Source organism: Bos indicus, chromosome 1, assembly GCF_029378745.1.
Source record: "Bos indicus isolate NIAB-ARS_2022 breed Sahiwal x Tharparkar chromosome 1, NIAB-ARS_B.indTharparkar_mat_pri_1.0, whole genome shotgun sequence".
NCBI lineage: Eukaryota > Metazoa > Chordata > Mammalia > Artiodactyla > Bovidae > Bos > Bos indicus.
This window is the reverse complement of record NC_091760.1, coordinates 4,503,339-4,521,959: the sequence shown is the minus strand read 5'-3', so window position 1 is coordinate 4,521,959 and position 18,621 is coordinate 4,503,339. Positions and strand designations below refer to the sequence as shown.

Here is an 18,621-nt window from a genome sequence, read left to right as displayed (position 1 = left end):
TGTATCTACACGACTCTTTCCTCTTATTATTTCTCTCTATATTACCTCCTCAGAAGCCTTCTCCAGCCATTTTATTCAAAACAGTACACTTTACACGACATTCCTCCAATCCCATTCTCTGCTTTACTCTCTTCACAGGAATATCTTCATGTGAAATTATTAGTTTACTTATTTATCTAAGTCCCTGCTAGAATGTAAGCTCCAGGAAGACAGGCCTTCTCTTGTCATTCAGGTATCTCTAGTACCCAGAACACTGCCTGGTCCACAGTAGGTATTGGGAGTAAACATGTAGAACATATGAATGTATGGTGGTGGCATAAACCGACAACTAAACTCATAGACAAGATACCTCTCAGGGGGCAAAAACAGTCTCTCCCCAGGGTGGTCTCTTTCCTTACCTATGAAGACCTGAAATTTATTTTGAGAAAAGCTGCAATGTTCTTTCACAACCTCCTTTTCCGCTCCCAGTTGCAGTTCCACCTTTTTTGATTCCAAAAGAATGCCACTGTGGCACTGTGCATGAACCTAATTCGAAATCTGTTCACACAAGGAAAAAGATATACCAGCCACTCTTATCTCTCCCATCAACGCCCTGAGAGCCTCTAGGCATACAGATATATGGTTGTTGAACCATTGAAAGCTGTCTTTTTTCTTTTAAACTACAGGCCTTCAGGAAATTGAAATAATAGTACAACCCAAACATGTATTTCCTTTGCCTAGATTCACCAATTAATAACAATTAGGGCATAATTATTCTGAAGAGACTCCCAGGTGATTCTTCTAGCAGGTACTGTGTTGGGAGCTGGGGAGAATGAAAAAAATGAGCTAGTTTTCAAAGAATGAGAGAGAGAGCACATGTTAGATTGCATTATACATTACTACACCAAAAAAAAAAAAAAAAGGTATGTTAGCAAAAACTTAAAAGAAATTTGAGTTTCAGTAATATAGTGTAAGTACACTAAGCCGTATATCTATTTTTAGCATGGCATAGGACATGAAAACCCTAATTTTAAATGAAAAAAACAGAAACCATTATCTCTTAAAAATGACTTCTTGGTTTTTTTTTTTTGCAAAACAATCTACAATAAGGTTTGGTCAATTTTCCTATAGATCTTTTATAGTTGTTTTTTAGAATTTGAGTTTGTATACAGAGGCATAACAGGTGTGACTTGGAGTTAAGAGTTGTACTACTGGAGTCAAGAAGTCTGGGATATACTGGTAATCCATTACTGAATGAGATCATCCATAATTCTCAGTGTTATCTGGAAAAAATCTTACCTGCAATTCTTCATAGCATTATACTTGTCTACCAAAAATCAATCTAGAGCCCAGAGTTTCTGTCCCTCCTACCTTCCTTAGGCCCCAAAAGCTGTCAGGTTTCAATTAAAAAGAGACTCTTTAGGTTGGAGTTCTGCAGCCTAGAAGGTGCAGACAGAGATGGAGACAATGTGATAAGCACCTTTCACGTTTTTGTGCAAGACTTTGCCAAGGTTTTGTTTGAAGTGCTTCACCTTCTGAGAAAACACAGTATATTCATGTATAAATTCATACCCAAAGTAAGTATTTGTTGTGGATTGATCACTATTAGTCATTCATTGAACAATGTTTTTTATACAAAGTTGAAAGAAGCACTGTGATGAGTATTTTGGAAGCATTTCTAAGTATAAAACACTAGTGGAATAATAAAACGCAATATTTAGAGTACCAATTCAAATATTTTAAAGCTTTCAAAGAACACTTTTACAGGACAAAGGAACATTTGGTAGACCCCTCTAGGTTATAATTTAATATAACCAACATCACAACCAAGTCTACAATAAGAAAAAAATTAAAATGTAAGAAGTGTTTCAAAAATTAGACATTACCATTAAAAAAATATTGAGAATTTTCTTCAGAATTCCTTTAAATGTTATTCACACTATTAGATTGGTGCTCTAATGTTCTAATTTACAATATTAAAAATTATCAAAAAATCAAAATTCTGGGGAGAAAACTGTAAAGCTAAGTGAAATCACAACTTAAAATATCAATTTTAAAGCACAGTTGACCCTTGAAAAACAGATTTGAACTGTACAGACCCACTTACACAGACTGCTTTCCCAGTAAATACATACTACAGGGTATGTAGTTGGTTGAATCTACAGATGTGGGACCTCGGTTACTGAGGGCCAAGTATAAAATTAAAAGTGAATTTTCAACTGCACGGGAGTTGAAGCCCCTAATCCCAGCACTGTTCAAGAATCAAGTGGAATTACAGAAGTTGACAATAAAATTGTTCATCTTCAAGACAGTATTAAGGTCACAGCTATGGCATAAAAGCAAATATAACTGTTTAATTTACAAACCAATTTGGTCTACATAATTCTTGACGTGTTCAAATTATGGAAAATCAAACGCCAGGCAAGGAAGTGTGAAAAATCAAGCTCGAAATACATCATACTACTGTCTAGCAATTCAGCTTGTAGGCCACTGATCTGTGACTTGTGCTTTAAATCTTTGGTAACAAATATTATCAAAAAGAAGCAATCTAACACATACCCAATTCTTACTTATGAAGTTTACCATCACTTATAGCACTGTGACAAAACCGGGGAGAATCTCTGTATAATAATAATTAATGAATGTATGTACCTGACAAGAGAAGAGACTTTAATTTTGCACAATAGGAATGAGTCTGACTTAGCTTAATTTCTTCCTTGAAAAGATATTTTGGATATGCTGGTAACACAATAGATATGTAACACAAACAAACATTTTTTTGTGTATTTTTTTATTGTTTGGAACACCAAAGTAACCCAAATTTCACATTACAATGAAATTTTAAATAAGAATATGTTGTACATTGTATTAGAGATACATGTTATACATAAATTTGGAAAAGTAATAAATACATACACTTATACAGTAAAGAGAATGTACTGAATTGCTATCATCTTTAATATTCCTTCTCTTCTAAATGGTCAACAACTATAAATTATTAACTTTAATGAAATGACCACTGCTCTAGCAAGCTACTTGGGAGTGTGAGGTATTAAGCACAGATTCCTTTAAAATCAAGTAATGAATTATTATTGTGCATCAAATAGTTTTTACGTTTTCAGATTATCGGTTACTAAAACAATAAAAATCTCTAGAAGATGGAGGTGGTTCTCTACAAATCTGGTGGTGTGGGCTACTTCAGCCCAATTCCAGAGAGTCATCACTTCCAAACTAACACCTAAACTTAAGTCTGATCATTCAGAAAACTCTTTAAACCAAACCATCCTTAAAGCACCCCACTGCCTCCTTCATAACCAAGGCCCACAACAGAATTTTGGAAGATCTGTTGAACATTTTACTGGCCCCTCTAGTTTAAAAATATCATTGCCACATTTCAGAAATTAAGATCCAAGAACTCAGTTAACTCTCAAGGATATATTTACCTTTCATTTTAAGAAAACAATTTGAGTATCACTAATAGGATAAATACAGATACCATATCATGCTATTTAAATGAAATGCCATTACTATATAACCAATACACATTTTATCACTAAGCCATGATGGAACTTCTATATATGTGAACTTATCACCTGGTTTAATATACTGTAAAAATATCTGAGGCAACCATGCCAAGATACATACTTTCCTAAAAAAGCTACTTCTACTGCTGACAATTAGAACAATTTAAAATAAATTATAGGTACAGTAATATAATTTTAGAATTTCCAAGTATAAATACTCTTCTTTATTCTAAATATTGTCTATATTTCTTACCTGTAATAAGCACCCACTATTCACTGAGTGCCTACTTTGTGACAGGCCCCATGTCAGCTGTTTATATATGTTTATGTTAGTCCAACTGAATCACCCCAACACCCTGGTTTAACATTTTTATTTCTTGTCTCACAGATGAAGAAGCTGAAGTTTAAGTATCACCTCCTAGGCTTAAAATTTTCTGTATAGTGTCATGTTGGTTTTTATTATCTTAAGAGAAAACATTAGAGCACCAAGAGAAAACATGAAAGCATCTTAGCTCTAGTCTTCTGTTTCATGGTTGACATCAACAGTATCCAACCTACTTAATTGATCCTTTAGTACTACAATACTGCATGTGATTACTATATTCCTTTATCAAAATGATGGAATTGTGATCAGTCTTTTGGATAAATCCTCCTTTATTTGCATATACATTAAAAAGTCTCACTTCTATAAAAGGTCAAAATTCATGGGATACTCTTTTCAAGATTTCTAATCGAAGGGAAACAAGTATATTTTTTTCATGATTCAAATAAAACTACTGCATTTTACTTAAAAGTGCTTATTTTAACAAAACTGTTCTTATTTTTATGCTATATCAGATTTTAATGTTTCCAGATCTGGAACAACCTTTATTCCCTAAATTTTTTGTTTTAAAAGTTAAGGACAAAGATCATCGTCAGAGGTGAAGTATAAACAGCCCTACACTGAAAAGCATCCATCCATCCACTTACATAATAAATATTCCTCTCTCATGGAGCTTCCAGTCTGGTGGGTAGGAGGAGATGGACATCTAAGCAGGTATGTTACATAACAAAAAATGCTAAGACATTTGATTATTTTTCTAGCACTGACTAGCTTTGATATGTTTTGTTTCACATGTTGGCTGAGAGTTTAAATTATACACTTCAGTAGTGATGAGAAATTAAGGGCAGAGTTTCCAAAGCCTAAATGTTAAATAAAAGGTAGGCTGTTTATTCTTATTTGTTTTTGGCTGTGCCATGTGGCTTGCAGGATCTTGGTTCCCAGCCCAGGGACTGAACCTAAGCCACGGCAGTGAAAGCCTGGAATCCTAACCATCAGGCCACCAGGGGAACTCCCTGGGTTATTTATTCTTGAAGGCTGTTCAAAAGTAGTGGTTATCGAAGTCTTAGAGATGATGAAATCTTTTCACTGATTTAATGAATTTACTAAACCCAGAAAAAAAGCACAAATGCAAGCAAACAGTCTCAGGTGATTAATATCTATGGACACCAGAGTAGGAAATTTCATTTCAGTGAGAATTCATAATCAGGGGCATGGGTGTGGGGTAAAGGAAAGAGGGTGATCAGAAAATTCTACCCAACTTAGATTCACTATGATTCTTGTATAATCATCGTATTACAAATATTGGGGGGGAGGGGGTTTGTAACAAAACTGAGATCCAAAGATACTGAGGTTTCCTGGCTCCCAGTCTACTACTGTTCCTTCTACTTTGACTTCCATCAGGGCATAGACCTCTTAAGCAACTTCCCCATCAAACAAATCATTTTGCATCATTACAATGACTACTGTACACTACTTGTGACAAATTTTAACCATAAATCCTCTTTTACTATTACTCAGTCTGTGTACTAAAATAAAAATCAAGTTTATTATTAACCTAACCTCAGTCTTGGAGAGGGCAGAAGACAGCATGCCATTTAAAAACAAATTAATTTTTATTATAAATGTAGTACATGCAACAAAGTAAAATTTCCAACAGTCCTGAAAACTGCAGGTGAAAAGTAAAAGTCCTACATCACAAACCAATGTCCCACAGCCCTATATCCCAGGAGTATAGGGCTCTTTCCTTAAAAAATCTAAGATTAGGAAAACAAACATTTGTGCACAAACACACACCTTTAAAAAATACAATGAGTTCACAGGATTGAAACATTACAATAGTAAGGATAAATTAACTACCCATTATCAGAATCAAGTGTTAATTATAGTTAGCAATACCACTTCAAATATAATAATTTGTTATTAACACTTGAAATAAGTATATGGCATATCATTTAAATTCAAGCAAGCAAGGGTAAGGCCTCTTAAAGATGTGAACAATCTAAACCACACTTTCTTGGACCTTAGAAGTTGAGTTGTGGGTAAAGAATACAACAGGTTAAGTCTTATAAGAAACTGAGGGGTCAGTGGGAAAGCACTGCCTCAGGCTGTGCAACTGTCACTCAGGTAACAAAGCCATTTTATTGCAATGTATCAAAGATAGTCTCTTTGCCAGCCTACAGAGAATGGTATCAAAGTCCAGGAATTTTAAATATATAAAAATTCATCCAGACAGAAAAAAAACCTATGTTGCTTAAAAAAAAAGTCTGTATCTTACTATGCCAGGATGTCTGGGGTTCTGTTAATCATGGACTATGTACCAATTCCTGTTCATAGAGATTAGTCTGATCACTTTTTTATACCAAATTAAGATGTGCAAATCCAAAGTTTTATTTAAGACAGAAACAAATAAGATTTCATTTTTGAGGCTGTCTCTTAAGGGTAGACTTGGTGAAGACCATGTACACATATTTAAAAGAAAGGTCTTCCTCCAAGGAAAATAGCCTCAGAGAATAATTTACCAAAATGAACACTGTTTCTAAAAAGCCTAACTTGGGAAGGGGAAAGAAAACTAATGATAAAAAAAATGAACTTACCAAGAAGTGAAACAGGCTGGGTTACAGGAGGGGTAGGCAGATTCGTGGGTGCAGCAGGTGGCACAGCAGAGCCATACATTTTCACACTGTCACCAGACTCGGCGTTTCCTCTAGCCCCAGACACCACTGTTGGAATGGGATTTCCAATAGATAAGTCTTTTGTAGTGTCTTCATTTATACCAGCGATAGTAGCTAAGGAATATAATTACATCAACATGTGAAGCTGAATAATTAATTATCACCCCGGTTAACATGCTTTTGCCATACTACAGAACCTATTACTGGTCCATTCTCCCTCCTACTCCCAACTCCAAGAGGACAAGTGACAAAGGAAAAACATGCTTACAGTTTGGGATGCTTATTGGTGGAGTGTGAGGAGGAGGAATGGATACTGGTGGAGTTATAGGAGGTGGGGGTCCAGGGGGAAGAAAACCTAGAATAAGAAAAACAATGCCAACTTAAGTTGTGTCACTTTATTTCAGGCTCTTAAAAGAGAGTATCTTCTCAAATAACTTAGTGTACCTGGTGGCAGATGCATTGGGTTGAATCCTGGGCGCAAAAACGGTGGCGGAGGTGGAGGAGGAGGAACACCAGGCCCAAAGCCTGGAGGTGGAATTCCCAAAGGAGGCGTGAAAGCAGGTGGCTGGAGAGCACCAACTACAGGAGGTCCTGGCTGATGTGGTGGGACCTAGAAAGAAAGAAAGGAAAATGAAGCCGCGTATCTAGCCACCCTCTCACTCATATAGTGGGTAGAGACAAAGAAAATACCTTGCTGAAAAAAACCAGTATCTCTAAATTGTGCTTATTATGTGAATACATTTATTAGATAACAGTGGTAATCTGTACCCACTCCAAAACAATGGAAACTACATACTTTTCCCCTTTTCTAAAAATTCTGGGCTGCTTGCTCCATGTGGCTTGCAGGATCTTTGTTCCCCTACCAGGGATTGAAGCTGCAACTCTGCAGTGGGAGCATGGAGTTCTAACCACTAAGCTACCAAGGAATTTCCAGAAATCAGTTTGCCCTATACTTATCAAAGCAAATACCACACTGTGATTCACCATCACCTACACTGGTGTTCTGCCAGAATATTGTTAAAAAAATGTCTCACGGTCAGGTCAATTAAGTTTGAGGAATACAACTCTAAGAAAAGCTACCAGGTAATTTGCACTTAACTGTGATTAAGATCACAGTTCCTGGGGTCAAACTGCCTGTTCCCCCTTTTAAGTCATTTTGTGACCCTGAGAAAGCGACTTACATTACACTCTGCAGACCTCAGTTTACTCATCTGTAAGATGAAAAAGTGCCAACCTCACATAATTATGGAGATTAGAGAATAAATAAATGTGGAGTGCTAATGCCTGACATTTAATACATACCCAACACTTTAGTTATTGCTTAAAAAAAAAAAAGTATCAATCTTAACAGATAAGTCAAGTTTCTTTAAGTGAGCGCTGACATACACTGAAACCTGCACTGGAAGTCATATCCAAAAGGTTGCGTAAGGAGTGCCAATTTGGGGAATCCATTTATAAAATGTCACCGCTAAGAATGTACCAAAGCATGTACTTTTCTCTTAACATTGAGGAAAATCAAGAAGCTAGGCAACCCAGCCCTGAGATAGCTTAGATTTACTTATTCAGTTTTAATGTGAGAAACTGAGGAAAGAAGGTACTGAAAGAAGAGAAAAATCTAGTGAATCACACATGAAAGTATGGATCAAGTACTTCTAATTCTTACCAACACATTAGTTACTTAGCTCTTAACATGTTGCAGGAAAATCACATTTCAAGTCAAAAAGTTTATGAGGTAATAAGATACTGAATAATCTGGGCAGATGTAAGGCAAAATGAAATTTACTCTGGTTTTTGAAAGCATTTATAAATATTAGGTCTGACATACCAATATATACGAAATTAATACGCACGTCTATGTACTCACATCTTTTAGCTATGAATCTAGACATACATCACCAGTAAGATTTAGAAAGGTATCTTTTAGATGCTTGAAAGCTTCAACAATGCCCCAAGTACTCTTACCTGTGGAGGCGGTACTGTTATCGGTGCGGGAACAGGAATAGGAGGCACAGGCACAGGCAGAGGCTTAGGTGTGGGTGACACTGGCTCTGTGTGTGAGGTTTCAGCTCCTCCATTTTGAGCAACTTCGTTTTCATGCTTCTTGGGAATTCCCTTCCAATCTATGAAGAGTTAAAGAAATATAATCAGAAAGCTCTCTGATTTTAATATCATCAACATTAAAAAAAATCATTTCTGCGTTTAAAATTATAAACTGAAAATGTAAGCCTTTGTTACATACATACATACATACATATATACACAGATGTAATAGTTCTATTTATTATTATTCCCATTTTATGAGAGGAAAACAAAGTCACACACGCTTGGCAGAGGCAGAGATGGGATTCAACCCAGATACATCTGGCTCTTAAGTCTCTGTTCTTAACCACAATGGTGGAGGAGGATGTCTTTGGATCAAAGACCCTGGGAAGGAGGAGCAGAGTTCTTTTTATCCTGGACCAGAGACGCCCAGAACACCTAGAGCACAGACCTTCAACACCTGTCTGCCTGAACAGAAACGCCTAGCTCTATCCGTAAGTGAAGGCGCTGTGCACGCGCAGGGAGGAGGTGGTATGTGGGGGCAAGTCCAGCTCTGCACTCCTGACTGAAGTTCTGTAATGTGTGAAATATTTACTCTATTTTGCCATGCCATCCTGTGCTCCTCTTTGTCCTGCTATCTCTCTTTCTCCAGGTCATGTCCCCACAGGCTGGCATTTTCCCCAATGAAAATTCCACTATCAACCTGGCATTTTTAATATCCAGGCTTCAAATAACTGCATCTCCTCATCTTACATGTTTACTTTTGATGGCTTCTCTGGACATTTAAACATTTTCAAAGAAATTATTATGAGGCAGTGGATCTTACTAACAATGTTCAGTTTAAGACTCATCTGATCTGTTAGTTTTTTACACTGAAAAAGTCTACTTAAGATCCACTTAATATTATAATGAATAATGAACCCCACAATCAGTAATTATTTGTGTCTGCATCTCTCCCACTAAATGTAAGTTGCATAAGGGCAAAGGCCACATTTGTCTTATTCACCATTGCTCCCTTAGTTGATAATGGAGAGACTAGCACCCACATAGTGGGTATTTGAAAAATCTCAAAAAACAGTTCCTAAGGCAAAGAATAAACATTTGTCATAGTACTACCAAGGAAATAAATACATTAAAAAAAATTAAATACTACTTTACCTGGATTAAGTGTATCACTGTCCAACATTCCTCCTTCACAGAAACTCTCCAGTTCTTCAGGCTTGACTTTGTCCCATGGAATATAAGTAACACCAAGTTCTACATCCCAATACTGCTTATAATCTGCTTTTATTCCTTTGTTTAGGGCCCAGGCAATCTAGTTCAACATTTGTTAAAATATAAAAAGGAAAGGAGAAGAATGTCATAAACTGTTTCCCATGATTCCAATCACTCAGACTTGGTCAGCAAGGGAACAATCTGGCCTGGCTACCCATGGGGCTCACTCAAAGCATCTTTGGCGCCAGGAATCTGGTTACCCTTTCATCCCACTCTTGTTTGTCCTAGAAGGAAATCTGACTGTCAATGACCTTCTTTCTCACTCTTCCAATCACCCCTACTCAGACAGCATAAAACTAAGAGAAAAGGGAAAATTTTATCAGGGACTGGCTGATTGGGCATAAGAAAGTAGGGAACACTTTTAAAAGTCTTGGGTACATCAGAATTATTCAACATTAGACAAAATCCTTTTGCAGTGAAATCCAAGTGTGGAACAGGGTTTTGGGACTTTAAGGAAACACTGACTCTGACCCCTCAGAGGAAGAACACCCATGTACCTATATCTTTCCCTCTATCTTTAGTGATTATTTTTCATAGTTCTGAGATGGCAAACTTAAAAAAAAAAAAAAAAAAGACAAAATTCTACCATATACCTAGCGTTTAAAATTGTAACTCTTAGGAGATAACCTCTTAAAAAAAAGATGCACATGTAATAATACCCCAGTGTCCAAAACTACAGTTTTTAAAAGTCTCATAATATATGTTACATTTTTTAAAAAATGAATTATAAATGATAAAACAGTACCTTTATGGATTTCTGGTTCACTTTGTAGTTCCCTCGGCTCAGTTTTTGCAGGGCACGATAGGCATCTTGCCTATGAACCATAACAATATAGGCACAACCTCTGGGAGGAATCATCTGCTCAAAAAGATTTTAATATTATAAAACATGATAACAAAACCAAAAAGCAACAAGACATAATATTAAGCAGTCAGTTCCAACAACCTCAATTCCAATCCCCTACACACTCCAGAGCCCTGTGTTCTATAACTGGAGTTTAAAAAAATCTGAAAACTGGTGGCTCCAATTTAGTCTCAACTGCCAATCATCAACAATCTACAGCCCCAAGCTTTGTTATATAAAGTCATTTTTAGAAAAAGATTTTAGATTAAATTTGGTTATCCAAAAAATGTACTTAAATGCTAAACAAAAACTTAGAACAAACACCTCAACTCCAGCCACATCTTCTACAAACCTAGACCAATTTTAACTTAGGTCTCAAGTCCTTAACTTCGCAAAATAACATTAACCACTTCTATCTACTGTGGTTAAGAAATTTAATAAATACTCACATTAATTGATTCAATTGGACCAAACTCTTCTAAAAGACTGGCAACATCCTGCTGAGTAGTCCTTTTGTCCAGCTGTCCCACCCAGAGTGTAGTACTACAAACTTAAAATAAAATTATAATCATAAAAATATACACATTCCATACTGAGCAGCTCTGTACTTTACATGAAAAAAATCATTACAGAAAACATGCATGAGTTACATTATGATATCCACAAGTTTAAGTATAAAGCACCATATGTGCTACGGCTCAATTGCTCAGTCCCGTACGACTCTTTTTGATCCCACGGACTGTTGCCCACCAGGCGCCTCTGTCTATGGAATTTCCCAGGCAGGAATACTGGAGTGGGTTGCCATTTCCTCCTCCAGCAGATCTTCATGACCCAGGTCTCTTGTGTCTCCTGAAACTACAGGCAGATTCTTTACCACTGAGCCACCTGGAAAGCCCAAAACCCCATATATGTTTTAAAAATTCTAGAAAATTACAGTAGTACTTCCAGAAATGGAACCAGGATCAGATCAGATCAGATCCGTCACTCAGTTGTGTCTGACTCTTTGCGACCCCATGAATCGCAGCACGCCAGGCCTCCCTGTCCATCACCAACTCCCAGAGTTCACTGAGACTCACGTCCATCGAGTCAGTGATGCCATCCAGCCATCTCATTCTCTGTCGTCCCCTTCTCCTCTTGCCCCCAATCCCTCCCAGCATCAGAGTCTTTTCCAATGAGTCAACTCTTCGCATGAGGTGGCCAAAGTACAGGAGTTTCAGCTTTAGCATCATTACTTCCAAAGAAATCCCAGGGCTGATCTCCTTCAGAATGGACTGGCTGGATCTCCTTGCAGTCCAAGGGTCTTCTCAAGTCTCAAGAAGACTCTCAAGAGTCTTCTCCAACACCACAGTTCAAAAGCATCAATTCTTTGGCACTCAGCCTTCTTCACAGTCCAACTCTCACATCCATACATGACCACAGGAAAAACCACAGCCTTGACTAGACGAACCTCTGTTGGCAAAGTAATGTCTCTGCTTTTGAATATGCTATCTAGGTTGGACATAACTTTCCTTCCAAGGAGTAAGCATCTTTTAATTTCATGGCTGCAGTCACCATCTGTAGTGATTTTGGAGCCCAGAAAAATAAAGTCTGACACCGTTTCCACTGTTTTCCCATCTATTTCCCATGAAGTGGTGGTACCGGATGCCATGATCTTTGTTTTCGGAATGTTGAGCTTTAAGCCAACTTTTTCACTCTCCTCTTTCACTTTCATCAAGAGGCTTTTTTAGTTCCTCTTTCCTTTCTGCCATAAGGGTGGTGTCATCTGCATATCTGAGGTTATTGATATTTCTCCCGGCAATCTTGATTCCAGCTTGTGTTTCTTCCAGTCCAGCGTTTCTCATGATGTACTCTGCAGATAAGTTAAGTAAGCAGGGTGACAATATACAGCCTTGACATACTCCTTTTCCTATTTGGAACCAGTCTGTTGTTCCATGTCCAGTTCTAACTGTTGCTTCCTGACCTGCATACAAATTTCTTAAGAGGCAAGTCAGGTGGTCTGGTATTCCCATCTCCTTCAGAATTTTCCACAGTTTATTGTGATGCACACAGTCAAAGGCTTTGGCAGTCAATAAAGCAGAAATAGATGTTTTTCTGGAATTCCCTTGCTTTTTCCATGATCCAGTGGATGTTAGCAATTTGATCTCTGGTTCCTCTGCCTTTTCTAAAACCAGCTTGAACATCAGGAAGTTCACGGTTCACATACTGCTGAAGCCGCCTGGCTTGGAGAATTTTGAGCATTACTTTACTAGCATGTGACCTACTACCCAGGTCAGTAGGTGCCCAATATGCTACTGGAGATCAGTGGAGAAATAACTCCAGAAAGAATGAAGGGATGGAGCCAAAGCAAAAAGAATACCCAGCTGTGGATGTGACTGGTGATAGAAGCAAGGTCTGATGCTGTAAAGATCAATACTGCATAGGAACCTGGAATGTCAGGTCCATGAATCAAGGTAAATTGGAAGTGGTCAAACAAGAGATGGCAAGAGTGAATGTCGACATTCTAGGAACCAGGATAGTGAAAGGTAAACCGATGAGGTGGGAAAAAACTGGTCTTTTGAAGACACATCTAAAGATTTCATCTATGTAAAGAGTCAGAGAAGCAGCATCTTGCCCAAGAATGCCCTTGGCAAGTGAACAAAGGAGTTAAAGCCTTGATCCCAAAGACCTTGATCACCAACCAATTCAGTGCTTTTGTTCACTGTAAGTAGCTGTCCCTTTTCAACTGTCGAGTGTAATGATTTTTGTTTCATGCTGTGTCCTAGATAATAAGCCCTGCAGAGTCAGAAGTTTTATATATGCCCAAGTCATATTATCAATTAAAATTTCATTAACAGCTATAGACTTATATCAAGAATATCTACTATATATTATTAAACATATTCTAAACACATCATGAAATTCAGGAGATAATGCAAGCTAACACACCCTATAAATTGTGTATCTTTATAAAGTAAGAGGGTATTAGTTGTTCTGGAGGAGCACCCCCACCTTTCCTCAGTGTGCAGAACTAGTTAACAACTATATTTTATACACTTGACTCAAGACACACTATTACGTATCACTGTTAGTTTGGCTCACTTCTCGTTGCTGATTCACAGCCAGCTATAGGTACAAAAGCAAATCTAAAGGTATACGCCAGAGTACAAACAGACAAGACCCAAGAAAGCAGTATTTTCCTAAGTGGTTACAAAGCATTTAAAACTTACGACATGAAAAAAAAAATGCAGGAAATGTGAATTATAAATGTTCACTTACCACTTGCGGTTTCTGCTTTGATCTGAGGAAGGCCTTTCTGTCGGCGTTCTCTTTCCTTTTCTCGATCTCGTCTTTCTTGGGATCGAGACCGAGGAGAATGTCGGCGTCTATCTCTGGACCTAGATCGAGAACGTCGATGCCGAGACCTTCGAGATCTAGAACCAGATCGAGATCGTCTCCTTTTCGGTGACCTAATATTTTCAGGACAAAGGAGAATGGATTAATATACGGAAATAAAGAAAACTTCAGCATGTGTTAATCGCAAGAAGAAAAAAATACAACTAGGGAATTTAATGTAAGATATGTAAGAATTTGTAAGATGTGTAAGAATTTGACAGTAGGGAATTCATTTTAAGGATTTTTAATATGCACAAAGTTAGAAAGCACATATATATTATAAACAAGTTTGCTAACTTATAAAAAAGTATCTCTCATCTTTGATACCTCTAGTATTATTTTAAATGACATCTTTGTAATGAAAAAGCGAATGTCATCACAGAGATATACTGTGATTGCTATTCTCTATCTTCTCAGAAAAGTCTTTTTTTCTGTAGCAATTAAAAATATGTGATCTGATTATAGTATTCCTTACTTTCTTTCCACTTTTTTTTTTTTGGCTTGATAAATTGGTAAAGGAACTTTGAATACATAAATCTTACAATTCCATGCATATCTGTAAACAGGCATTACAGAAACTCAGAGGGAAAAAATACTGGCTAAGATGACTTAGTTTTTTAAAACTAATATGTCTCCTGCCCCCATTCTACTCATGCATACAAACATACCAAGTGTTATTTTATTAATCCCATACATCTAAAAACAATTAAATACTAAGTCTCTCAAAACATGAACATCTGGATTAACATTTTCTATAAACTACCTGGATGCTGATCTAGATCTTGACTTTCTGTGATCAGATATGTGCCGCTTAGGCTCTTGAATACAAGGTTGTTCTACTTCCATTTCCTTTAAAAAGAAAAACAAAATACAAAACCCATCATTAAAGGAGAAAATGGAAATTATAAATAGAAAAAAAGAGGCCAAAAACTTACAAAATGCTAAATTACAAATCTCTTGCCCAGAAAGTTCTCTTATGATTACTTGAGACCTAATTACTAGCTTAATGATGACTGGGCATGAGTGGGAAAAGTTTTTTTCATATGGCTCACAAACAAAGAAGAAATACTTATCTACTTCTGTAAATTATTTTGTGAAAGTTAACATACTGTGTTAACAAACCATCACCTAAAGCAATGAATTAGACACTGTTTAAGCATTCCATACTCTATCTCAATCCTCATGAACCCTATGAAAATTTATAGTATTATTATGTCCGCTTCCTAAAAGAATAAGTTAGGTCACAGAAAAGGTGAATATATTCCCACAGTTAATAGTTTTTCTTCATATTCAAAACTGAAGATAGAAAGCCAACAAACAGTCAGGAATCTGCTTGTAAATCAAGGGAACCAAAAAATAACCAGCAACCGGAGAATGAAGCTTTACCTGATGTGCCTTCTGTGTAAGTGGCTCATTTTGTGCCTGAAAGGAAGTTTGGAAGGGCTGCTGCACAGGTGGAGTTGGAGGAATCACGGGCTGAGCCATGGGAGGAAACGGAGGTGTAGGAAGAAGGCCAAAGCCTGGCATCTGTCCATTAGGAGGAAGTGGAACCTTGTTTGTTTTAAAACAAAAAAAAAATTGTATGAGTAGATTTTAAGTAACTGCTACCAAAAATAATTTTTAAAAAATTTTAGTTAACTTTATATAAAACTAAAACATCTTCAATAAATTTTGATCAAGGAAAAACTATGACATTCAACCATGACCAACAATTTCTACATATACAATTTTTATCCAAAGAAACTGCTTATATCCAAGAACACAGCTTAAAAATCCTACAACTCATTTTAAAATTAACACAAATGTCAGGTTTTATAATTTAAAAACATACCTTCATTTATAAAAACATACCTTCATTTATATGAGAAAGCAATGTGACAGACTAAACTTAAAATCAGAGGTACTCTACTGCAAATATTCTCTCTTCAACTTTAAAGGCAATTAAGCTTTAGGGGAGGAAAAGTATTTAGAAGCACTGACTTCTAAGTTTGTTTTAAGTTTTACTCCAAGGGGAGTTTCAGCCAACATGCCTACGGCTGAATTTATTTAGGGTTTGAAATATCATTATAATGAGAGTACTATGTTCACAATCTAACAATTTTATACACTTAACATTCTAATGCCAATACAATTATACAATACAATTATAGTGTAATATCACTATAATATAAAAAAGCAGTCTCTCTAAATTATTAATAAACTATCAATAATTGTTAAACATTTGGAATTAAGTTCATAGGTTTCATTTGTATTTTAAACAGGATGAGAAAATATTTTTTAAATTTCATCTATCAACAAGTCATAGAGTTTTGTCAAGAGAACACATTGGTCATAGCAAATACCCTCTTCCAACAAAACAAGAGAAGACTCTACATGGACATCACCAGATGGTCAACACTGAAATCAGACTGATTATATTCTTTGCAGCCAAAGATGGAGAAGCTCTATACAGTCAGCAAAAACCAGACAGGGAGCTGACTGTAGCTCAGATCATGAACTCCTTTATTACCAAATTCAGACTTAAATTGAAGAAAGAAGGGAAAATCACTAGACCATTCAGGTATGACCTAAATTAAATCAATCCCTAATGATTATACAGTGGAAGTGAGAAATAGATTTAAGCGACTAGATCTGATAGAGTGCCTGAGGAACTATGGACAGAGGTTCATGACATTGTACAGGAGACAGGTAGCAAGACCATCCCCAAGAAAAAGAAATGCAAAAAGGCAAAATGGCTGTCTGAGGAGATCTTACAAATAGCTGTGAAAAGAAGAGAAGCAAAAAGCAAAGGAGAAAAGGAAAGATATACCCATTTAAATGCAGAGTTCCAAAGAATAGCAAGGAGAGATAAGAAAGCCTTCCTCAGTGATCAGTGCAAAGAAATAGAGGAAAACAATAGAATGGGAAAGAATAGAGATCTCTTCAAGAAAATTAAGAGGTACCAAGGGAATATTTCATGCAAAGATGGGCTCAATAAGGGACAGAAATCGTATGGACCTAACAGAAGCAGAAGATATTAAGAAGAGATGGCAAAAATACACAGAAGAACTGTACAAAAAAGATCTTCATGATCCAGATAATCACGATACTGTGATCACTCACCTAGAGCCAGACATTCTGGAATGTGAAGTCAAGTGGGCCTTAGGAAGCATCACTACGAACAAAGCTAGTGGAGGTGATGGAATTCCAGTTGAGCTATTTCAAATCCTGAAAGATGATGCTGTGAAAGTGCTCAATATGCCAGCAAATTTGGAAAACTCAGCAGTGGCCACAGGACTGGAAAAGGTCAGTTTTCAATCCAATCCCAAAGAAAGGCAATGCCAAAGAATGCCCAAACTACCGCACAATTGCACTCATCTCACGTGCTAGTAAAGTAATGCTCAAAATTCTCCAAGCCAGGCTTCAGCAATACGTGAACTGTGAACTTCCTGATGTTCAAGCTGGTTTTAGAAAAGGCAGAGGAACCAGAGATCAAATTGCCAACATCTGCTGGATCATGGAAAAAGCAAGAGAGTTCCAGAAAAACATCTGTTTCTGCTTTATTGACCATGCCAAAGCCTTTGACTGCGTGGATCACAATAAACTGGAAAATTCTGAAAGAGATGGGAATACCAGACCACCTGACCTGTCTCTTGAGAAATCTGTATGTAGGTCAGGAGGCAACAGTTAGAACTGGACATGGAACAACAGACAGGTTCCAAATAGGAAAAGGAGTATGTCAAGGCTGTATATTGTCACCCTGCTTATTGAACTTACATGCAGAGTACTTCATGAGAAACGCTGGGCTGGAGGAAGCACAAGCCGGACTCAAGATTGCCAGGAGAAACATCAATAACCTCAGATATGCAGATGACACCACCTTTATGGCAGAAAGTGAAGGGGAATTAAAGAGCCTCTTGATGAAAGTGAAAGAGGAGAGTGAAAAAGTTGGTTTAAGCTCAAGATTCAGAAAACTAAGATCATGGCATCTGGTCACATCACTTCATGGCAAATAGATGGGGAAACAGTGGCTGACTTTATTTTTTGGGGCTCCAGAATCACTGCAGATGGTGACTGCAGCCATGAAATTAAAAGACGCTTACTCCTTGGAAGGAAAGTTATGACCAACCTAGACAGCATATTAAAAAGTAGAGACATTACTTTGCCAACAAAGGTCCATCTAGTCAAGGCTATGGTTTTTCCAGTAGTCACGTATGGATGTGAGAGTTGGACTATGAAGAAAGCTAAGTGCCAAAGAACTGATGCTTTTGAACTGTGGTGTTGGAGAAGACTCTTGAGAGTCCCTTGGACTGCAAGGAGATCCAACCCGTCCATCCTAAAGGAGATCAGTCCTGGGTGTTCATTGGAAGGACTGATGTTGAAGCTGGAACTCCCATACTCTGGCCACCTGATGCGAAGAACTGACTCATTTGAAAAGACCCTGATGCTGGGAAAGATTGAGGGCAGGAGGAGAAGGAGACGACAGAGGATGAGGTGGTTGGATGGCATCACCGACTCAAAAGACACGAGTTTGGATAAACTCCAGGAGTTGCCGATGGACAGGGAAGCCTGGCGTGCTGCAGTCCATGGGGTCACAAAGAGTCAGACACGACT

General features: G+C 37.3%; 1 protein-coding gene across 2 annotated transcripts in view; it reads right to left on the bottom strand.

Annotated features, from left to right (window-relative positions):
- Positions 1 to 18,621, bottom strand: part of SCAF4 (SR-related CTD associated factor 4) — a 62,000-nt gene that overhangs the window by 9,322 nt on the left and 34,057 nt on the right. The window contains exons 10-19 of one of the 2 annotated variants that reach the window (XM_019957132.2): positions 15,415 to 15,579; positions 14,792 to 14,877; positions 13,912 to 14,102; positions 11,106 to 11,206; positions 10,558 to 10,671; positions 9,696 to 9,852; positions 8,460 to 8,617; positions 6,942 to 7,107; positions 6,766 to 6,852; positions 6,420 to 6,611 (exon numbers count right to left, since the gene is read on the bottom strand). In XM_019957132.2, the coding sequence (XP_019812691.1) occupies positions 6,420 to 6,611; positions 6,766 to 6,852; positions 6,942 to 7,107; positions 8,460 to 8,617; positions 9,696 to 9,852; positions 10,558 to 10,671; positions 11,106 to 11,206; positions 13,912 to 14,102; positions 14,792 to 14,877; positions 15,415 to 15,579 (1,417 nt within the window). The remainder of the gene's footprint in view (positions 1 to 6,419; positions 6,612 to 6,765; positions 6,853 to 6,941; positions 7,108 to 8,459; positions 8,618 to 9,695; positions 9,853 to 10,557; positions 10,672 to 11,105; positions 11,207 to 13,911; positions 14,103 to 14,791; positions 14,878 to 15,414; positions 15,580 to 18,621) is intronic. The other variant, XM_019957208.2, reaches the window with a different exon arrangement.